The 24,135-nt window shown below is 43.1% G+C and overlaps 1 protein-coding gene across 1 annotated transcript in view; it reads right to left on the minus strand.

The window, feature by feature from the left end:
- Window positions 1–6,498, minus strand: part of TFAP2D (transcription factor AP-2 delta) — a 50,185-nt gene extending 43,687 nt beyond the window's left edge. Inside the window, exons 1-2 of the mRNA XM_036414912.2 lie at window positions 5,960–6,498; window positions 2,385–2,445 (exon numbers count right to left, since the gene is read on the minus strand). Of these exons, the coding sequence (XP_036270805.2) occupies window positions 2,385–2,445; window positions 5,960–6,424 (526 nt within the window). The 5' untranslated portion in view covers window positions 6,425–6,498. The remainder of the gene's footprint in view (window positions 1–2,384; window positions 2,446–5,959) is intronic.
- Window positions 6,499–24,135: the final 17,637 nt, after the last annotated feature.

Consider the following 24,135-nt stretch of genomic DNA (forward strand, 5'->3'; position numbering starts at 1 on the left):
GTGACGAGAGCTGTTGGTATGAGGAATCCTGTGCGTTACTGTGACAATAGAGACAAGAGGCTTCCTTAGCTTTTCTCCAAAAACTGGGGGTCCTGAGATGAGGTGCTGGGTGTGCTCAGCAGGATCTACACCACATTTCAATGCAAGACTTCCTGGATACCCTTGCTATCTGTGAATTGTCATGCACATTGATCTGTTCAGAGTAAACAGACAGCACATCCTGGTCTCCAGGGCTATCCCAAGTTAATTGGCCTATCTTTAAGACACATAGAAAATGAATAAACTCAGCAGTTAAATGCTGAACTCCTTTTGCAGGGCGGGGGAAGACAGAGGGAGTTAGTCAAACAATACAAACAAAACCCCCAAGCTACCTCCCCATTTTCTTTGGATGCAGGCTGCTCTCCTAAAAGATCAATATTTGGCTTAACATAGCAGATTCAGAGCTGATACGTTAGGTGAAGTGAGCTGGCACCGGGTCCTAGAAGAATAGGAAACCATCACCCGAGGAAGACCATTTCTGTGACTCTGATAGGACAGGACCGCAGCTCTGTCTGACCTTATCGTTACCCAAGAGCTTTGGCCTTTTAGGGGAGGCTGGCGTGGAGGTGTCCCCTCCGGCTCTCTCCTAAAATTCAACTGATTACACAGCCATCTCCTATCCAGCTCCCACCTTGGACCTCGAATAACTCCCACCTTCTGTCAGGTATTGTAGGACCTGACGCTATTTCCAATCAACTGAGAGGGTGATCAAGCTGAACTCAAAATCCGAAGTAGCGCGCGAGCTGCGCTCTGGGAGGAGCGGGCTCCGGGCGCTAATAAGTGGCGCTGTCCTTCAGCACCACCGATATCTTTGCGCGCCCGGAGTGCTTGGCCTCACCTTTGGTGAGATCGTCCCAACAGACTGGGACAAGCTCCTTTCACCTGGCTCCTCTTCCACTCTGCTTTTTTAACCCTTCTTCCCAACAGGCTGTATATTTTCCCTCAGTTTTCACTAGTCTTGGGCCTTTTTCGTGGCATGTCAACATGACAGTATTGGCCTGGCTGACAGGTTTAATATTGCTCATGTAAAAAATATATTTATGGAGCATCACTAGTAATTAAAAAACACACACACACACAAAAGTTCTCAAATACCCACCGGGTAAAACGACATACTTAAAAAGCTATTTTACATTTAATGGGAGTTTCAAGCTTCCACGATAACAATAGTCAAGTTCCCAAAGGAAAGCATTCTTTGTCCCTCCCTCCTCCCCACCTCAGTTTAAATGGAGCTTCACACTGGACATTGGGTTGCAAAACCTGCCATTTAAACATAAAAGAACCTACTGCTGTCTGTCAATATATTTCTCTCTCCCTCTCTGGAATCTTTAAATGAACTTTGAAAGAGAGGGAGAGTGACTGAAGAACATTTATTTGGTGCCATCAGAAGTGACTCAGTGTTTAGTGGTTCAGCTACTAAAGAAAACTGCAGCCCTGGAGCTGGAATTAGTCCTGGTGAATAGGCCACGTCTTATTAATTCGTATGAAGTTGGGATAACAGCTGGTCCCCCTTGCCTTGTATGCTCCTAGGGTTACTCAGCTTACTAGGAAAATAAGCTTCAGAGGCACTGGATACAGTTAAGTGGGAAGCTAGCAAAATCTGCACTGCCTCGAGGCCCTTAAGATGTCATAGTTCAAAACCTTTTGTCAAAATGGAACATCTGAGATGCAGCCCCCTTCAGTGTCTGAGCTGAAATCAACAGCTTTCTACTCTTGTCCCCCCTTCCAATGCCATGGGTAACTCTGGATTCAGATGTTTTCTTCAACAGATGGGAACAAGAAAGCTTTATCCAGTGCAGTTAACACCACCTCCTCCTCCCACCCTCCCTTAAAGAAAGAAATGTTCAGGACATTTAGAAAAATAAGGGCAGCTACAATGTTGGTGTTTCATTAGCCTTCCCTGCAGCCTCAATGAATCCAGCCTTTCACAGAATCCTTCAAAGCCTCAAGCTAACACCATCACCTCAAATACCCAGGCTGTGGCTGGCACATTTAGGACTAAAAAAGACCAGAAATTCTGCTCCAGGATGTGGTGATGGGGAAAGGAGGTGTGAGAAGGATTTTTTTTTTTTTTTTTTTTTTTTTAATCTTGAACTTTGATTCTGTCACTGTTCTGTGAAAAACTCAATCTCTTCTATCAGAGCTTTTTGGGGCACAGGCTAAGTTCAGGCTTCAGTGGAGGAAGGGAGGCTTTTGAATGTGGGTGTGTCTGTGTGGGACAAGAGTAATTGACTAAGAGAAATTGATTTCTCAATCACCAGACAAGGGATCTGATGTTTAAAAGCACCACCAGATCTTCAAAACAACATAATAGATAAGAAAAGAATGTTTTAACGTGTCCTTACCTCTTCTTATCACTCCACCTTGGCCATTGAGAACAAGCCCACACTGGGCTTCCACAGAGCCCTTAATAAAAGGAAAATACATAAAATCACTGAAAGAGGTATTAATAAGTATGACCCTAAGAGTTAAGTCTTTCAATCTGTCCTGTCCCTGAACCTCATATCCACATAACCTCATAGTAGACATTTAAGGCAACCACTGAGCTAGAGCAAGTTTGGCAGCAATCATAATAGGGGGAGGGGAGGGGGTTGCCAGAAAACCACAATCTAAAAGTTGTATAAATCTTAAGGTATGCATTTTACAGCACCATGAAATATTACACTTCAAAGGGCCTGAGTGCCTTTCATCTTGGCATAAGAGAATGAGAAACCCTTTGAGTCCCCATCAAGGCACATAGCACAACATATACAGTCTCCATGGCACTTTCCACAGGAAGCAAATTACACCAAATGTATCAGGTTTGGCACTGTGGGTTTCTTGAGAGCTCAGAGGGATCACTTCAAGTGAGAGATTTAAGTTACCTAATGAAGGTTCTCCTTTACCCCAGTTGGAGGAGCATCCTATAATACTACCCAAAATGGGGTCCTATAGAGGAAACACCTTCAGGGTCACTCCTTGTAGACCTTCGGGGCCTAATGGATTTGGGGGTCATTTGAACTAGGAAGGAGGTAAGGGCTTGCTGATTTTTTACTAAGAAAAATAAAAATTTCTCTCTGTGTGTCTTTCCCCCCCTCCCTGAGTCCAAATGTGTTAAAGGCTCATTTTCCTTTACAAACAAACGAGGTATTGGACATGAAAGAGGCCTTGAAGGGTGTTAACCTACCCAACAGCCCGTGAAGAGTTAAGTAAATGCGGAGAGAGTCGGTGCATAATAAAAACCCACTTTACAAAACAACCTTTACAGCCCTGGCTCTCTTTCGCTCCCCCATTTTCACCATATTGAGGCAGGCCTGTAAGAGCCCCCTTTTCAACCAGTTCACGAGCTCTTTCTTATTTGAACTGTTCTGCCTTAAAGTGATTATCAAATCAATATGGAAAAAAAAAAAACTTGGAAAACTGGGCATAAATTAAAGCGGTGATGGGAAAAGGTGTGACAGTTTCCTTTGTTGGCCATAGCAAATCTTTTTAGGGGACTCAAAGATGGAACTGAAGCCACAAGGCTGTTTGCATCTGTTAGGCAGACTTAGACTGCCCTCCAAACCATTGGACTTTCACTTAAAATTCTGTGCAGGGAAAAGTATATTTACATTTGTTGCATTTGAAATGAGGCATATGCTGATGAATGTTTCTTAAAAAGAAAGAAATAAAAGGAGAGAGACGGGTTTCTCCCACACATCCCCTCCCAAGTTCTCGTTTTAAAAGTAGCTATGACCTTTTTCTTTCTATTTCATTCTGCTAAGTCCAGGAGGAGTGGGGGAAAAAAACAGCTTGCCAGATTTACAACTTGCTTCCTAAAATTATATATGTATATCTATAGACATGATATATAAATAGATCAGATACCGTACTCCTCAATTTCTTCTAGTATCTTGGAGCGTTTCTCTCAGTATCAATATTAATAAATGGGGGGGGGGGGAAAGAAGATTAAAAATGACTTTAAAAAAGCATATAGGCTGGGGAAAAAAGGTTCAAAATATCTGAAGTGAGGAAGGCAAAAGGCCACAAAGCTCTCCATGGGAGTGAAGCCTCTCTCTCCCATTCTCTGGCATACCGCTAAGATGTTTATTTTCTTAGAAGAAACGAATCTTGGTCTCTTCACTTAACAAACTTTCCCCCCTCATAAGTAAAACGTTGTTTGGTCAGATGACATTGCATAAATGACCAGTTGAATGGCACTAAGTCGAAAATTGGATAAACTACGGTGTTCTTTTGCACGGGACTCTCCCTTTGTCTGGTGCTTGCAAATGTTCTAATCCTCCCTTTTGAAAAATGCCCGGCTTTGTGTCTGGCACAGAAAAAAAATTTGTACAGATACAAAAAAATCAGCAGCAGACGTGGCTATTAAAAAGAGTAAATAGGTTTTAGTTGAGCAAAGCATTGAATGGCAGATTTCTTTCCCCCCTGAGACATAAGGGGATCCTTGTGAAAAATGTAAAAATGCCCGGAGCATATAAAATTATTTCATAAATACAAATGTAAAAAGTCAAGGTTTATGAAGCCAAATCTTTTTTCTTGTGTGCCGATCGTGTGGCTATGGCTCTTTGTTGGGATTGTAAGGGCTTTCGCTGTAATTTTAAAATGATCCCATGCTTGGAGGTAAATGAGGGGGAAAGATTTTTTGTGCGCAACGAGGGTTCCCTGACGTCTCCAACTTGGGCTCTTCACGTACCTTGCCCGGCTGGCTTTGTGGCGACTGTGGAAAAGGTGGCCAGCTTTGTGCGGACTGAAAAAGTAGGGACGCACAGATAGAAGTGGCAGCATTTTCAGGCAAAAGAAGTTACAAATTCATGTTTTCTGGGTTCTTTTTTGGACATTTGTGGGCTTATTTGTTTGAAATGGGGCTGTGATATGTTTATATAATTATAAATTCTATTGTTAGAAAGAATATGCAAAATATGCATTAAGAAAGTAAGAGATATCTAGTTGAGTGATGGCCTCCACAGTATCTGATTTCCTTTCTTTCTCACTCTCTCCCTTACCTATTTCCTCCCTCCTCTCTCCCCCCTCTCTCTTTCTCCTTTTTTGTTTATCCTCTCTCCCTTCCTTTTCTCCTTTCTTTCTCTCTATGTCTTTTTTTCTTTCTCTTTATTTCCCCATTCCCTTCTTCTTAAGGAGTTGCATCTTACATAAATTAATGGGTTGGGGAAGAAAAATAAAGTTGCAAATGAACGGGTTGGCAGGATTGGGTGGGCCTCAGGCAAAGAAATTAGGCTCAACCCCAGGCCCTGGTGACTGTCTTGTGCAGATTCTTTCATTGGGATGCATTTTTTGAGTTTTTCATTTGTGATTCTTCCCTATCCACATCAATCCAGTATCTTTGGTGAAACTTCTAGCTAGAGCTCAGGTCCCAACAATGTCTCCAGAACAAACCAGCTCCTTCAATTCATAGTAAGCTCCCCACAGCTCAGTCAGGGGACAAACACCTGAGACCCAGCAAAGCGCCAGACTGAGGTTAGGATTGGTCATCCACTTATCGGGTCTTACTCTAAATCTGGGAGTCTCAACCTCAGCCTCCTAGCTCTCCCCTTCTCCCCTGCCGGATCCCCTCAGGGGCCGAAATGTGGATTCACCAAAGACTTCCCTGCAGACCTACGGAAAGTGGGGGCCTCCGCTAGCCGGACTCCGGAGCGTGCAGGTGCAATGCCTTGATCCAAGGGGAGAAAACGAATGGCACACGCCTCCTCTAATTGTTTTGATAACTTTCCCTAAGTGCTGTGTGTGTGAGTGTGTATGTGTGTGTGTGTGAGTGTGTGTGTGTGTGTGTGTGTGTGTGAGAGAGAGAGAGAGAGAGAGAGAGAGAGAGAGAGAGAGAGAGAGTAGGAGAGCAGAGAGCCGGCTTACAGTCAGAGCCTCGACAGAGCGGGAGGGGGAGGGCGCAGAGGGGAGGGCCAGACAAATTCACTGCATGCTTATTTACCTGCAAGTCGTCCGCTCCCGCTGCGGCCAGCCCGAGGCTGGGCCCTGGCAGGAGCCTTTGATCTGGGTGCATTCCATACTGAGAGCCATGACTCATGAGGGACAGGTCGTGGCGGCGGTAGGCATCGAGGCAGCCCAGCTCCCGCCTCTGCTCGTCCAGGCAGGACGACTTGAGCGCGCGGGCATTGTGCAGGTTGATGAAGTCGGCGGGCTCCCCGTGGTGGATCTGCTGGTAGTACTGCTGCGAGTGGTGGAGCGAGTTCAGGGAATAGGCGTCGGGGGTGACGGCCGGGTGGCTGTGCTGAAACTCGTAGTGGAAGGACTGGTGGTGGAGCGGGGTGTACTGGTGGTTAGTGGAGAAGTAGGGGGACGCGAACTCGGTGCCGGTGGTGGAGTACGTTAGAGGAGAGGAGGAGGAATAGGCGACGGTGGAATTGGCCACGGACTCCAGGCAGCCGAGCTGCATCAAACGGTAGCTGTTTGATCCGTCGTGACGTATCTGGAAGGAAGAGGGGGAAAAGGGAGAGCAGAAAAACTTGAGGTTTGTCATGGTGCCACCGAGGCGCCACTCTCCCGGAGCCGGAGAGCGCGCGCAGGGCCCGACCCGAGCCACAGCCCAGCAGCCCGGGTTCAGCGCCTTCGCCTGGAAGCCTCCTGGCGCTGGCGGACTGGGGGTGGGCGGCCCCGTCCTCACCGTCAAGAGAGGGGGGAAAAAGCCCCCACCCTATATAGGTGCGGTGACACCACACACACACACACACACACACACACACACACACTCACACAGCCCCTGCCCCACTCGCTCGCGGGCTTCGAGGAGCCAGGTCTGCCACTGGCTTGGGGGCCCGGGGAGCAGAACCAGAGAGTCCACCGGCTCAGATCGCCTCTCCCCTCCAGCCGGACCCCAACCCCGAGATCCCGCCGATGTCCTGGCTGGAAGGTTTGGCCAGATTGTTCAAAATCATGGTCCATGTATTAAAAAAAAATTACTCTGTGCACATCGTTCTGCATGCTCATTTCCTTACCCAGTTGGGGCAAGGCATCAGAACCCCCTTTCTGCTTCACTTTCTTAGAATAAGCCCATTCCAAAAAAGGCGCGCTGTCCCCCCTCCTCCCCTGTCCACCTACCGTCTCCCCCCATCAATCTCTTTACTTTGCCTTCCTGAGTATCCTTTCTCTATCTCTATCTCTTTCTCCGCGCCGCCACCTCCTCCCTTTTCTTTATTATTAGGATTATGTTTTCCCCCTCATTATGGCAACTATTTCTTAGCGTGGCACAGTTGCCTTTCCTGGCGACAGATGTCATAACGAACTTTCTCCCCTTTCCTTCCTTAACTTCTCCCGAAAGCCAGATTATAATTAAACATAACGGTCCAACATAGATTAGAGACAGGGGAAGCTGCCACCGCCGCCGCGCCGCCACTGCCGCCACACACACACATACGCGCGCGCTCAAAAAAAAAAAAAAAAAAAGTAATAATACCTCGGCATCGTGGACTAGTCCCGGAAAGGTAGTTGACATGTTGGGTTTCTCCGAAAGCTTACGATGCAATTTCCCCCTCCAAAAAAAGAATCCGGGAAAAAAAAATCCAAACTTCTTGTATTTTCCAATTTTTTTAAAGGAAAAAAAATGTTCTATAGATAGAGATCTAAATTGTAATGGCTTTGCCCGGATCAGATAGCTCCTTGCCTCGTACCCACTTAAAAACCTGTAGGAACAAATTTTTCCCTCTGCACAAAAGCAGCTCCCTGGAACAGATTTTGTACTTGCTGAGTATTTCTTTGGCTGATGTCGTAGGTCCCTTGGTAATATAGAAGTTTTGAAAATTAAGCATCAGCACTGAGAACTGGGAGGACAATAGGCAGAAGAGATTTATCCCAGGAGACAAGGAATAAATATTGTATCTTCGCCTAATAAGGAACTGGAGGTTCTTTCAACATTTTTATCCATTTTTTCCAACCTTTATCATGCTTTTCTATACCGACTGAGGTGAGGACTCATCTCTGCAGAAAGAATTTGCACACATTTTATTGTGAAGATAAAGATCGAGCCCTCCTCATCCATGTATATCAGAGATAGAAACATATATTAATTAAAGCTTCCTTTTGCACGAGAGTAAGTGTTCATTCCTATTGGTTCCACTCCCTGGATGCTGAAAAAGCTGTTTTTGTTTTTCTTTTGCAACACGCACCCAAATCAATTTCATCCAGATTGGACTTTCTGCTTTTACACAAGTGGAAACAATACTGCTGTTCCCATATTTATATCGAATTTGGGTTCTTTCCCCTCTTTTGGAAGGCGGTGGCTTACACTTTCTGCAGTTTTTAAAAGAAATAACCATGGTGGATAATCCCACATTCCCATCATAAAGAAACATTGTAATGGGCAATATATTTTAGGAAAAATACAAGAGAATAAAGACTTGTGACAAGATTCCACATTTAGGTAAAACGTTGTCTTTCAAACCCCAACTCTACCCACTTTCCCCCTCTTTTGTGCGTCCCTTCCCCTTCGGAAACAGTGCCCCCATGAGGTGTGGGGCTGGGCCAGGTAGCAGGGGCATCAGGTATTTGAACACCATTACCCCAAAATAACCCTTACATGTTTGAAAGTTGTATTTTACAAAGAGAGGTCAGAAAGGAGGAAGCACACAACCGCCTCTGGCTCTTTAGTGGGTTTCTCGACTTTCAAGGAGTATTTAGCTTTACTTCATTCAAAATGTGGCTTCTTCCTCCAAGTTGTCTAGCGCCTGGAGGGGGTATCGGTGACTACATGCCCACAATACTGAGGCTGTGAAAGGTCCTCTCTCCAGGCTCATCTGCCTCCTAAGAACTGGCTGGCCCCGCAGAGTCATCTCAGAGATAGAAGGGGTAATTTAGTCTTAATTGCCATTTCATTTGGTTAGCTTTTAAGTGTTTAAGCTGAGAAGGTGTCTTAATCATAAGCCGCAGGCAAACAGGCATGTGGTTTTCTTTTCTTTTTTTTTTTTAGGTCGGGGGCTTGGGAGGGTTTATTAGGATCTGCTCATGCAGGCTAAGTGGGGCTGTCATTCAGCACCCTCTGCTTTATACAAATGGACAAAGGCACACGACAAGAATTGAAATGCACTGTCTGAGATGGAGATCAGCGATGCTTCAGCCCTGCACAAGGGTCAGCAGCCAACACTGGCTCTCCTTTTCCAAGGTGCGCACGCACCCCCACCCCCAAATTCTTGAAATTCCATATTTTGGTGTAAGGAAGTCAGGAGACAGAGTCCGATGAAGATGAAAAGAAAGAATGCCTAACTTGATCTTTAAGTGGGAGGGGTAGGAGGAGCGCAGTTGGCACCGAGGGGCTGAATCCCAAAATGCTTGCAGCGAAATCTTTTGTTTGCCAGGATTGGGTGAGGCCTCTATAGTCTACCCACAGACGAAGTAAATGTCCTCTGTGCCATCTTGCTTGATCCCCCCCGCCCTTCCCCAATGACTTTACCCAGAACCCCTCGCCCCTGGAAGAAACAAACCTCCCGCAGGAGAATGTCTGGGGCCCGCAGGTTATCTTGGGAATTGTCCGGCGCGCTTTTTTTGGTGGATGATGTTGGTTTCCCAGTTAGTCCAACTCAAATGGAAAATGATGACCCCCCCTCCCCCACGCCCCTGATGTCAGATACATCTTCATTGAAGGCAAAGGGACCTTTTTTCTCGGCTAAGGTCCAGGAGGCAGACACAAAATCCTCTCCCCTGGGAAGAACCAGGAGGAGGCTCAGGACGTCGTGACCGCCTGCTCTGCCTGCAGTCCCCGCGCATTTGGCCCGGTCTTTCTCCATGAGGACAGGCACAATCAGTCCCTGAGCTTCTGATACTGTCGGTAATGAGCTCAGGCCTGGCACCGAGTACAGCCACCGAATGACCTCTGATTGTCTCCTCTGAACACTTCAGGACATCACCAAAGAACTGGCAACCATATCTCTCCATTCCCCTTCCTAGTCCAACCCTGTTTCCCCCGAGTCACTTCTAGGGACTGAGATAAGAGGCGCCCAGGGGTGCCTTTAACTGTGCTTCTCCTTCCCTTCTCCCCCAGGAATTGGAAAGTAAAGATAATGCATAATGAGTAACACTTGTATTTAGAGGAGGCGAAGCTGGGAGGGTAAAGTGCGTCTTTTTAAACGTAGGGGTCTACTTAGCCAGGACACCACGTCTCCCTTTGGAAAGCGCTTCTGCCCCCACCCTGGTGTCCCGGCTTCCCACACCAGAGGCTGAACCGTCAGGAGACTCCATTTGGCCAACTGCTCCCTCTCGCCTCATCCCAACAAAAATCTGTTTGTCCCTGAAAGAAAAGTTGGGGAACGCATCCGAGCCATATGCACATACTGGTCAGCACTCCCTTCCATCTGCTCCAGGGTTGCTCAGCGCGCCCCTTCTCTAAAGAAACTCATGGAGGCAGGTGTGTGGTGTGCTTGGTGTCTGTGTGTGCGTTGTGCGCGCGGGATTTGTTTCTGACAGACATTCCCCCCCTCCCCGCCCCCCCGCCCTGTCTCCCCTTCCCACCCAATTAATAGTCCAGAGCAATTAATAAGTGCCATCTTGCTTGGCCCAAAGGCTAATTTCTCTTTCTCTGCGCGGCCTCATTCGGGGAGCGGTTGGCCACACATTCTCCAATGGGGGATGGGGGTGGGGTGGTGAGTAATTGAATTAACCGGCTTAGGCGAGTTGGAGACTGGTGACAATCGCCTGGGGCTCCCTCCCTCGGGGAAACCCATAGTGAGCTTCCCAGCCTAAGCCCCAGGCCAGAAAGGCTCCCGCCCACTCTAGAGAGCTCATAAAAGGGAGTGAGTGACCCTGCCTGTCCCACACCCTGGAGAGGGTCTTCCTTAACACCCAGAGCGTCTGTTTCTCCATTTGGTTCCAGGCTTCACACTCTGGGAGAGATCGTTCTACCAGCGGGGCTTAGGAATCTGCAGAGAAAGCTTTGTATCTATCATTATTGCTTTGGTTATGATCCAGAGCTAGAGAAGGGAGCTTCTGAATCGTTTCCTTCAGTTCAGACGCTGGTGTGGGAAGCTTTGGTCCCTTCTTGAGCTTCCAGGCTGATATCCAATCTTAAAGTTTTTATCCAGTCTTAGGCTTCTGCACTGAAAGGGTCATGGTTGAGGCTGGTGGACAATTACCAGCAAACAAGTGCTGGTCCCAAGTTTTAGTAAACATATATTTCTCCCCCTCCTCCTCATTCCTACTTGGAATATCATTTTCTTCTGCAAATGGGTTTATTTGTTTTTAGGTAGCCTGAATAGATGTTTCCCACAAAATTGCCTAGTACTAAGTAAAGTGGAGTAGTTAACGATTGCACTTATGTGGGCATTTTCAAACAAACGTATTTTCTTAAGACATATTTCCATACATTGATCAACCAGAGTGTCTTCCTACATCCCTTTTACCCTCCTTTTTTCCTTCCTCTCTTCCCTCACCCGCTCCCTCCCTTGCTTCCTTTCTATCTTCCTTCCTCTTTAGCGGAAGCTAGATAAGAGGTCGAATCCATTAAGCTTAAGGCTCAAGAGAGCACATGTGCATGTTGTCTAAGAGTGAACTGTACTGTGCCCTGCTCCAGTGGGGCATGCAGTTCCCTAACCAGACGTAAGTTTGCACAATAGGAGACAATTTTCATGACTGCAAAGACCCTGGCTCTGTATGGGAGAGCAGTAGAGCACTGGAGATCCATTATATTCCTAAGATGTTCTTCCCACAAAGCAAAACAGGAGGTGTAGATCTGAACATCACTACCTGTCTTTACGCTCCCAAGCCTCTGTCTTCCCAGGGCTTATTTGGAACGTACAGAGAGATCAGAGATACCTTTAGCAAATTCAAAGAAAGACAATGGATGTTGTTTCCTCTCTTGTGGTGTCTTGGTTCTGTTGCCCACTGGCACCCTTACACCACTCTGTGACTCTCCTGGCCTCTGAGGCCACCATCCTGGATGGGTTTCTAAGACAAGCTCAGCCTGGAGTCTCCAAGAGCTAACCTCACAGGGAGCTGTCAGGGCCCTCTCCCAAGGGCAGGAGTCCCACAGTCACTCAGGATTTTAATGACCTGGAAAGGTCTTCTTATCATTTTTCTATCTGCCTTCCTTTGGGTAATCCACCCCCAACTCCCATTCCACCTCCAGCAACAGAAGGGCCACTTGGGGTAAAACTTTACTAAATTGCAAAAGGAAAAATAGAAAACCACTTTAAAAATATATATATATATATATTATTGATTTTTTACAGAGAGGAAGGGAGAGGGATAGAGAGTTAGAAACATCCATCAGCTACCTTGCACACCCTCTACTGGGGATGTGCCCACAACCAAGTAACATGCCTTTGACTAGAATCAAACCTGGGACCCTTCAGTTCGCAGGTTGAGGTTCTAACCATTGAACCAAAACCACTTAGGGCTGGAAGACCACTTTTTAAAAGAGCTTTGGGATATTTATAGGAAATTAATATTTCTGACAGACACTCCAGTCATTCCAGTTTAAGTGTTGCCATTGATTTTTAAAAATTCCTTTCTCCACCTCCCATCCCCCCAATTCTTTTTTTTTTTTTTAACCTCTTGCATGACCCTACCTTGCCCTCTGGGCTGTTTGTCAAAAGCCTAATACAGGATCTGTATTCTGTCTTAGCCTTGCAGGCTGGATAGGGACACGGATTCCATAATCATACAGAGAAAATGCATTTCCAAGCAATTAAGAAGTCTTGCGAACATATTAGGTGAAAATTAAATGGAAGAACTCTCTTGACTTGAGATTTCTCTTTGATAACAGCAGAACTTGGAGCTGAGGCCCTCATCTGAGAGGACAGACTCAACAGCCTTGGAGTTGGACGCTGGAGGGGAGTGCACTTTCCCAACTCCCCACCCCCTAGCTTGGGGTGCCAGCACCATAGCCTTGACAGCCTCAGCCTCCAGCTTCCAAGGGACTCACCCCTGAGATCAGGAAGTGTTCTCTCAGCTGGCTGTGCTTTGGGGGGCAGGAAGCTGTCCCTTTGGCTAAGGTCTTGCTCTCCCAAGGGATACTTGCCTCCTTTCGCTAAGAAAAGCATGCTCAGAAGGGCTGTGCTCAGTCCTCTCTCCAGTCCTTCAGTTGTTTGACCTTGAAGCAAATAGAGGCTTTTGAAAGTTCACTTGGAGCCTTGGGTTGCTAGGCACTTTTTCAAGTATTGGCTCATTTGCTCCGGACAACACTCATCCCCATGACTCAAGTAGGGAGGACCATGTAATTCTGGGGCCAAAATACTGGTAACAGCAAAGCCAACAACAGCTAAGCTGTATGGAGCACTTACACGCATCAGGCCCTGTTCTGGCTTCTTTACAAGCAATTCACCCTTCCAACAACCCTACGAGGTCTGCATTATGTGGTAGGTGTAGTGCTTATTAATACTAGCATGAGGCAGGTATTCCTGCAAACAGGGTCACAGAAATGCATGTGAAAGTGAGGTGCAAATAAATAGGGGTGATTGCCAAAGTCACGCAGGGCTTTAAAATCGGTGATTTGGGCTTCCAATTAAAAAAGTTTTTTGTTTTTTTTTTTCTTTGACAGCTCTTGGCCTCTGCTGCTACAGATATTGGTAACTTGTCCTCCTTTTATCCATTCCTCTCCAGAAGCCTCACAGAAAATACACACATGGAGGCCCAATAGGTTTCTTTTGCAGTAAGGGACTTGCATTGAGTGGAACTTTTCCAACTGCCCGGCTTTCCTGATCTTATCCCTCTCTTTTCTGGTGACTGACACTGCCTGCAGGGAGGGGAGGAGGAGTGGGGCCTTCCAAGCTTGTCCCCACTCCCCTGGCTGGTTGGTCTCTGACTCTATCCCCCACCCCCCCACCCCCACTCCTGCAGTCAGTGCTTCAGCCACCCTTCAGATAGATCAATCGATGGATCGCAGGGATCCTTGGAGGCTGCAGCACTCACCCGCGCCAGGCCTCAGGGGGACCAGAGGAGCCACCAGACATTCCATTAATTTATTTTTTTCTTTTCTGGCTGGGGCAGCTGTAGCTTTGTATATCCAGTGCTGGCCTCTGGGACCCCATAGAAACGGAGGTTGTTAGTTGTTAGGCAATAGAAACGCTGAATCTAGGACCATAGGTCCTGCGTTTCAATCCCGATTCTACTGGATTTCACTTGTAAAATGGGGAAAAAATAATACTAACAGCTCCTTTAGCTGTTGTGAGGCTTAAGAGATTGCAGACCCGAGGGAAGGTTTTGGAAAGGAGGGTGTTGTTAAGGAGGTGACTGGAGAGGCCAATTGGGGCATCCTTGCCTCACTATGGTTCATTTTCCTGGCCCTTGGACAGATGCCACCAATGTAAATAGGGTTGGGTGAGACTTCAGAGGCCACAAGATCCTACCCTTTACAGAAGGGTAAGGTGTAACGTCACAGGTCTAAGCAAGTAACCAGGCTGGAGCTGGAACTCAGATGCCTGCATCCATTCATTCCAAAGCCTCTCATTCATGACCCAGGAAATGGACAGCTCTGTCTTCCTCCCAGAACTCAATTCCATTTCTTTCTTTCTTTAAAAAAATAGCCAAAACCGGTTTGGCTCAGTGGTAGAGCGTTGGTCTGTGGACTGAACGGTCCCAGGTTCGATTCTGGTCAAGGGCATGTACCTTGGTTGCGGGCACATCCCCGGGAGGGAGTGTGCAAGAGGCAGCTGGTCGACGTTTCTAGCTCTCTATCTCTCTCCCTTCCTCTCTGTAAAAAATCAATAAAATATATTTTAAAAAATATATACTGATCACCTGTCTCTTGCACGCCCCCTAGTGAGAATGGAGCCCACAACCCACAACCTACAACCCAGGCATGTGCCCTGACAAGGAATCAAATTCAACCATTTTTTGAATGGCTAATTACTATTTCCTCCTGGCTTAATTAACATTTTGATCTTTTAAATTTTGAATTTCATTTCTTCTCTCTCTCTTCCCCCCTCCCTCTCTCTACTTCTCTCCCTCCTTCTGTTTCCCCCCCTGTTATCTCCCCCCAGCCTCCTCAAATACCTTCCTGAGAGTCTGTTCTGTTTTAGCTCCCTCTCCTTTACTCTCCAAAGATTTATCTCACTTTTGTCTAAATATCCTGGGCATCTTCTCAGTGACATGAGGGTGGGTTGAGTGGGTGAGGGGTGAAGGAGATGCTTGTCCATCTGCAGTACTTCAAGTTCTGGTCTCCCTGACCTTCTAACTACCCTGTGAATCTATCTTGTTGCCAACCCCAAGCCCTTGCACTTCTCCCCGATAGCAGCCTTGTGGAGCATTGTGACAATCAAGTCCTCCAGTTACTTTGTGTTTTTTTTGTGTGTGTTTTTTTTGTAAAAGAACTGTGTCTGCCTCTAATGTCAATTACCCCAGCAGCCTCTCAGAGGTTCTGTTTATTTTTTCATTGACCTTTTTCTTCCTTATGTGCTGGAACAATGCCTTATAATTTTATTTATCTTAATCTCTGGTGCAATCGCCCTTTTATTCCTCAACTTGGCTGTGCTAGTGTTTGCCTTTACACTTTCTTGACTTCATTATGTAATCTTGCCGAATCTCCTTGCTCTGTGCATGCTATTTAGACCTCATGTCTGACTTTTACTTACCCTTGAAGAGTTTTGTTTTAAAACTCCTGGTCCATTCATATTTACCTTATTCCTTCCTCCCCCCCCCCCCCCCCATTTCTCTGCCATGTGGAATGTCCAGGGATATTGTCCAGAAATTTTAACAGTTCTGCTTAATTACACGTCTTACCTAACCGGATATTCCATTAATTGTTTTTTTTCTGCTATTTTTTGGCAGCCCTCTTTCTTTCTTTCTTTCTTTTTTTTAAAAAATATATTTTATTGATATTTTACAGAGAAGAAGGGAGAGAGATAGAGAGCCAGAAACGTTGATGTGAGAAAACATCGACCAGCTGCCTCCTACACAACCCCCACTGGAAATGCACCCGCAACCAAGGTACATACCCTTGACCGGAATCGAACCCGGGACCTTTCAGTCTGCAGACCGACGCTCTACCACTGAGCCAAACCGGTTTTGGCAGGCAGCCCTCTTTCTAAGTGAGTTCTGGATATAGGCACCATATGGGCATCAGATAACTACTAGGATGAATCTCCCTCTTTTGATTTATCTTTGATGGTGAAGAATGCACATATTCTGCCAGTGATTGGCTTTGTCACTTCAGACAAGTCACTTATCCATTCTGTTCTCTCTCACAACCAGGTTGGATTAAATGGGGGTAAATATATATGAAACAATTTGCAATTGATAATGTATTTTTAAATGACTCAGGCATGAGTTATTTTTGTAAATTACCATCCTCCCACAGGCCAAGCCTTCTCATTGGGTTTGTGGCCCTAATAGTGATGAAGAGTATCCCTTCTCTTCCATGACCTATCCTTTCCAATGCTAAATTCTGGTTTATCTGTCTTCATTGTAGACATTTCTACTGATTTCCATGTCAGAGGACCGTGTTTTAAAAGTCTAGATGCAGAAGAGGACATATTATTCTATTGTCATGAAATCCTTAAGGGAAACTATAGCACCCCCCTCCCAACCCCCACTCCTCTCTGTCTTCCAAGGATCTCTTAAAAAGATAGAGGTTTCAGCCACAGAAACAACATTTCACCACTCCTGCCCTTTGGTAATCTTCTCTCCATCACGTTCCTCTCCTGCTCTTAACAACTCACTCATTTTCTCTGTCTTCACACAAAGCATCTTTTCTGAAGAAGTGTCCATGAAAAAGAAGACACCCCACTCTATTGCCTCTTGGAGTCTCTTCCCCTTATGGGTATCCTGCCAACATGGTTGGGAGTAAGTCATGCTATGGAATATCCATTTTAAGTTTTGTGAAGTATGTCAGTATGGCTTTATGCTTTGCTATCTTTTAGATGTAAAAGTAACACCTCTCAAGCCCTCCTTTTAGGAGGAATTAGAGACTAATTCTAGCATTGAGACTTCTCTCTAGTACAGGAAACACATATAGACTGTGATGCATTAAATATGGGCCATATACTAGTATTAGACATATCTGTAATGAATGCAGACATTCTGCTAAATAATACAGTGTAAGGTTCTTTGTATGAGTGAACACTATCTACTTCTCAAGTATTCGCGTGCCAGCAGGTACAGAGAACAGGTTTCTTTTGCTAGTTAAATACGTTGAAACAGCATTAGTCTTTTAGGAGTGTGTTCTAATAGAATTGCTGAAATTTAAACAGTGACAAAATTAAGCACATGTAGGTGTTCTGCCCTGGTACATTCAATTTGGACTTAGAGGAGGAGGCTCTTCCATTAATTATCTGGACTCCCGCGGTGAAGGAGGAATAGTAATGCAGAATGTCAGAGAGGCATGTTTAAAGGTACCATTCATGACAAAGTCAAGTGTGTCTCAGCTATAGTTGACAGCAAAATTCAAAATCCTTGATATGTAGAAATGGTATACCTTGACAACATGCTTGTTTACCATGGTCATATAGGTGATGGTAGCCAAAATAACCCAAGCTTTAAAGAGGTCTGGGATTTCAAATTGTTCACTCTAATGTTTTTCCCCCTTTTCAAAATCAGCACAACAAAGAACACTAAAAAATGTGTGTTTTTCCAGAGAACATGGAACCTATTCATACTTCCACGGTTAAATAAGACCACTGGCCTCTTAGGAAGTAAGTATAGAAAGTTCATCTTTTTCCTCTCTAAGTTAGAATATCTGGCATGAGACAGAGGCTGTGTTATGACTCTTACTAGGTTGGGAAGAATGCCAGCTAGATGGTTTGGAATGACAAAGGTAGGGTTCTTCTGACACCATAAAATGTATTTTTAGGAAGTGATTCATTGACTGGACATTAAAAACCTACTAAAGGACAGGGGGATGTTTCACTTACTTAACTGCTTATGCAACTCCACCCCAATGCAGAAAATTGGGCCATCTTAATACCCAATTAAAGAACTCTTTACCATGAAATCAGTACATTGCATTCCAGGGAAAGGAGATAATGAAAAGAGAGACCAAAGAAAATCCCGAGCTTCTTTCTGAGCAGCGAAACTTAACAAAATCTTTTTCATTACACTGAGAAACATCTCTCAATATGAGTCTCTAGCAAATAGACACAATCAGTTTCAGATTGTCTGTTTTATGCAGAAATACTTAGTAACATGTGGGTATTGAGTACTGTTGTGAACTAAATTGTGCTCCTCAAAATTTATATATTGAAGCCATGACCCCCAATGCAACTGCATTTGGATATGGGGCCATTAAGGAGGAAATTAAGGATAGATAAGGTCAAAAGGGTGGGTCCATAATCCAATACAATTTATGTTCTTATAAGAAGAGGAAGAAGCACAAGCAATGTGTATCCATAGAGGAAAGGCCATCTGAGGACATAGCAAGAAGGTGGCCATCTGCAGGCCAAAAAAAGAGGCCTTTGGAGAAACCAAACCTGTGGGCATCTCAACTTCAGGCCTCAACAATTATCAGAAAATAAATTGCTATTATTTAAGCCATCCAGCCTGTAGTATTTTGTTATTGTAGTCCTAGCAGACTAATATAAGCATTTTGAAACAAAACAAAACATCAAAGCAAAATCAGAATGGCCCATGACATCCAGGATTTGGACTTGTGTTATTAGTTAGAGTCTAGCTAGATCATGGTGTTGGTGCAGGCTGGCCTGACAGTCAGATCTTGATTTCTGATGAATACCAACCACCTCTCAAAACATCCACAGTGCCACTCTGACCATAACGGATCAAGATGAAAATAAGATTATGTTGTAATCAGGTCTGAACACAGAGAAAACATTAACTTGTCCAAACCAAATATGAAAACACATCTCCATCCTAAATGCTGCTTCTTTAGTGATTACAGCTTTAGTTTTAGTATTCCCACTCTAGAAAAATGTATTGAGGTGAAGTTTCTTTAAGGGCACTCAATCCAGTGTGAACCTCTGCTTTTTGTATCATCCTTGAAATCACCCAACTAAAATCTAAATCCTATAAGTCCTTTGTCACACAGTTTATTGAAATGTTCCATGGCTCCCCATGATGGGTGTCCTTCATTACTGCAAGTTATGAATCCATTTTATTTTCCAGCTATGGGTGTGCATTTGGTGGTCTTTTGCTGTAAGGCTGGCAATTTGAAGTGAAGCTACTTCAAATTGAGATGTGTTGTAATTATAAAATACACCCCTGATTTTCAAATACTTAGTATGAAAAAAAAAATGCAAAATCTGTCTATATAAAAGCTTAAGCAACCATTACAACCAAATGACCAGAACGATTGAAATGACCCAACAACCAGTTGCTGTGATGCGCACTGACCACAGGGTCCAGACACTCAATGTAGGAGCTCTGACAGCCAACCTCCTGCAGCCCCCCTCCGCCATTCCCCTGGCCAGTTGGCTGGCCAATCCCCATGGTCCTGACCAACCCCAATCACAGGCTAGGCCAAGGGACCCCAACCATGCATGAATTTGCGCACTGGGCCTCTAGTATCTCATGATTTTTATTGATCATATTTATAACATTTTAGATGTATTAATGAATATATTATTAAACATACAATCATCTGTTTCTTTAAAAAAAATGTTGATACTAGAAAATTTAAAATTACTTATGTGGCTTCGGTTTTATTTCTGTTGAACAGCATATAATGTCCCATGACAATTCTGATCATGAGCAGTTTACTCTTTTTTTTCTTATAAAAGAGTTTGTTAGTCAGATTAGGACATATTGCACTGTGACAACAATCCATTTAAAAATCTCAGTGGCTTACCACAACAAAAGTTTTTTGTGCTATCAACCACACAATTCAAGTGGGTTTGGATACCTCCCTAGAGGTATCCTCAGAAGCTTGGGGATTTAATGAGATCTTTATCTCTGCTTTAGCCTATCTAGTTACATGTCCCTGCTTAACAATAGGACAGAGTGAGAGGGCAATATTTCCATATGCCCAGAGGAAGGGGAGAACTAAAAATGAAGAACAATAATGCTATTTACCATAAGGAGGAAATGTAAATGCAAATGCATGTTCTAGGTCTTAGCTTAACATAAATGTATGACTTTCACAATATGCCTAATATACTTTATTAAGGGACCTAGATTCACAGGACATCAGCATTTATGTTGAACATACTGTCAAAAGGATCCTTACATTTTCCAAGCTATATGACATTTTCAAATGAATTCCATGTGTAATTACCAATAACTCATAGTTACTGACATCTTCTTCTACCACAATGAACTTTGAAACAAAGTTCCAGGTACTTGGATTAAATAGCAAATAAACTTTTCAAGATCATTGATCATTTTAAGTTGGTTGTCAGGCTCTACATATCTACATATATTTCTATCTCTATACACACACATCTATGTATGTACACGCATATATTATTTTAGTCAACAAGGTTAAGAACAAATTGATCCTAGAGATTTCATTAGTTAGAATCTTACCACTGCAGGAGGGATTCCTAAAATGCAAGTGAACTTGCCTTTATTTTCAAAGATCTCCTCCTAGCATCAGGAAAGTTGTTTGTAGTAAGCCCAGGGGAGGGAGGAGGGTCTGACAAGCTTTCTCCTCCCGCTTTGTGGCTGAGCTGAGAAAGCGTCTAGTAGAACTAAACTTACAAATACAGATTAGGAGGTTAATTTCTGGAGGAAGCAAGCCTATGATTGTGTGGAGTATAAGAAAGAGGGGGACTCAGCACTTGATCTCTTACTTTCCTCCTTGCCCACCATCTGCACTGCCTCGTAGACTGTATGCCTCCAGCGCACAGCCTAAGAGAAAGGAGCTGTCCGTTCAGTACCATGGCCACGTGCAACCTGCCCGCCAAAACACAAAGAACTAAAATATTAATTAAAAAAAAAAAAAAAAAAAAAAAAAAAAAGCCAATCTGCTCAATCCTCCGCCCGCAGGCAGGCTCTAACGGAAAACTGCATATGCTCCCCCTTTCTCCTCAATAAATCTTCATGTGGGCATTAAAATACCTAAAAGGATTAGTCACTAAATGCTTGTACATTGGCTTTAATTCGCAAGAAGCTGTATGTCACAGGGTACCGTTGGAACTGCAGTTTAATCTAATTTGCAGTATTTGCGTAAATGCTTTATTTCTTTTGCTGATTGTCACACAGGATAATATTAATGTCCCAAGTGTCCAGAGGGAGAAGGTTAACACACCAACACAGAAATGAGCGGGATATTGATTGATGTGTGAAAATATCAAAGCTTCTTTTAAGGTAAAACACAAAAAAAGAATAAATGGAAGTGTGGCTTTTCCTTCTTAAGCTGAATTTATTACTATTATTTATTATTTGATCTTAAGGTAATGAAATGTGTTTTTTAAAAAGGATTTTTGCACTTCAGTTGGATATGCTGTCCTACATACTGCATTCAAAAGCTGTCTATATGGGAGCAGTGAACATATTCTTCAAAGGATTTAATTGCAGAATCATTCTTATTTCCTTCTGAGGAGTGTCTATCTTCCTTTTGTTGAGTTGTGTTAGTTCTTTATATATTTTGGAGATTAACCCCTTATCAGATGTGTCATTGGCAAATATGTTCTCCCATGTAGTGGGCTCACTTTTCATTTTGATGATGATTTCTTGTGCTGTGCAGAAGCTTTTTTAGTATCATTGCTTTCTTAGTAGTCAATCAGGATGATGACAATTTATTTGTCATCAGAATTTTGTTTTACTTTGAAAAGACTAATTATATAAAATTTAAAGTATTCTGCTACTCAATGCTAGTTTTTACACTTCTCTAGATGGTTTAACATATTAATTCTCAATAATTCATTTAAATTTAAAATAAGCAATCAAATAACTAGTAAGCACCCATTATATATATATATAAAATATTTATTGTTGATAGTATTACATATATCCCCCTCCTATTTCTCCCTATTGCCCCCCTCTACCTGGATCTCTCCTCACATCTGGCCTTCACCATCCTATTGTCTATGTCCATGGGTTATGCATTTAAATTTGTTGCGTAATCTTTTCCCCCCCTCTCCCCCCTGCCCTCTGAGATTCTTCAGTTGCACCTATTATATTTACATCCATTATTTTATTAGATAGTGAAGAAGGCATTATAAAGTGATCAAAACATAATTTTAATATTTGGGGAACTACAATAGTTGAAGAAGCAGTATTCACATATAAAAAAAGTTAAGAATATGAAACCAATTATAATGAATGAAAAATACGGTAACAAAATGTGACATTATGATGTGAAGCAGAGAGTGTGGTAGGTTAGTTTACTTGTACTTGGTGAAGAGGAACATTCTGTTATAACACAGTCATAGCCTAGGCATTGATATGTAGCATTAAAAATTATAGTCCCAGAATCATAAAATTTATTCACATTTTCAACCTATAATTCTTCTTTACAGAAAAAAAACTTCCCCACTTTTATATTAGAACTTGGCTATCATTTTGTTCTTCATATGGAGCTTTTTTCTTTTCAGGGAACTCATGCTTTCTTTGCTCTACAGAGGAAATGATACATTCAAAGCATAAACATGAACTTCCCATGGGACTGCTTGGATGGTAACTGGATAAGAGGATTACATTAGGGCAGAAGTTCAGGCCATATCATATCAAACCTGATCATCTTCAGACTAGCTGTGCAAGGTAAAGACTTCCCTAAATAAAGATAATATTCTCATCACTGAACAGTAAGTTGAGTTTCTTTTGAAGTAAACTAGCAAACAGAGTAGCATAGACTTAGAAATTAGACTGGATCTGGAAAAGTTGAAGGGAATAACTTTTAATTAAAATATTGACAATGAAAATGTGTGAACCATAGAGCCTAGCCAGTGTGGTTCAATAGTTGATTATCAACCCATGAACTAGGAGGTAACACAGTGCCAAGGTTTAATTCCTAGTCAGGGCACATGCCTCGGTTGTAGCTCGATTGCCACTAGAAGATGTGTAGGAGGCAGCAATCAGTGATTCTGATCATTGATGTTTCTCTCTTTCTCTCTTCCTTCCTCTTTCTGTAATCAATAAAAACTATTAGAAAATAAAATAAAATATGTGAACCATGGAATTGATTATACAAGCTTTTAGGTTTAAGGATTTTGTTTTTTAAACAAACACATCATTTCAAATGCACTGGTAATTCTAAGGAGAGAACTTTTCTGGGAAAATTATCTACAACACTATTTAATATCATCTGTCATCTACAAAAATACATAACATTTACATCTAATTTGTATTTTTAACAATTATTTTGAGAAAGTTCTTGCTATGACAAATGGATTTTTGCTAATGTATTCTGTTACATTTTATACATATTTACAAACTCTGAAAATATAATTTAGGGTAAAAGATGAATAATAATTTATTTTTTTATTTTTTTTTTTAAATATATTTTATTGATTTTGTACAGAGAGGAAGGGAGAGAGATAGAGAGTTAGAAACATCGATGAGAGAGAGTCATCGATCAGCTGCCTCTTGCACACCCCCTACTGGGGATATGCCCGCAACCAAGGTACATGCCCTTGACCGGAATCGAACCCAGGACCTTTCGGTCCCCAAGCCGACGCTCTATCCATTGAGCCAAACCGGTCTCGGCAAGATGAATAATAATTTAAAAAATATTTATGTGCTATATAATAGCTTTTTAAAAATAATGTTTAATTTATAGTCATAGATTTCAAAATATGTGGTGTGTTTCCAGATTCAGTATACATACATAAAAACTTAGTACCTGAGTTCAGGAATATAACAATACATTATCTGAAAGTCTTAAAACTCATCCATCAAATCTTTTACATGCTTAAGTGAGTGTGTGTGTGTGTGTGTGTGTGTGTGTGTGTGTGTTGCTTATTCTTGAATCTAGGCTGACTATTGATTCTTTTTAACTAATAGAATGTTGTGAAAGTAATACTGTATGACTTCGCAAACTGAAAAAAGTTCTACCCTGTAGACTAGGACACTTGCTTTCAAGCTTATTAATTTCTTGTTTAGCCTCAAAAGTCCTATGATGTTCAACAAACATTAAAGTTTGGAAGAAGCAATAAGTGATTGCTAGGGTTTTGTCATATTCTCCATGCAAAATTTAAAAGTAGTTCAAGGAGGTCATTTTTCTTCTGTTTCTTCCTATTTTTGTACATTTGTGTCTCTTTTATTGGATGCCATCCACTGGAGAATTAAAAGTCTCTATTATAATCCTTGGTTCAGGTGAAGGTGAGCAAAAGAATA

Source organism: Pipistrellus kuhlii, unplaced genomic scaffold (genome assembly GCF_014108245.1).
Source record: "Pipistrellus kuhlii isolate mPipKuh1 unplaced genomic scaffold, mPipKuh1.p scaffold_m20_p_5, whole genome shotgun sequence".
NCBI classification, from domain to species: Eukaryota; Metazoa; Chordata; class Mammalia; order Chiroptera; family Vespertilionidae; genus Pipistrellus; species Pipistrellus kuhlii.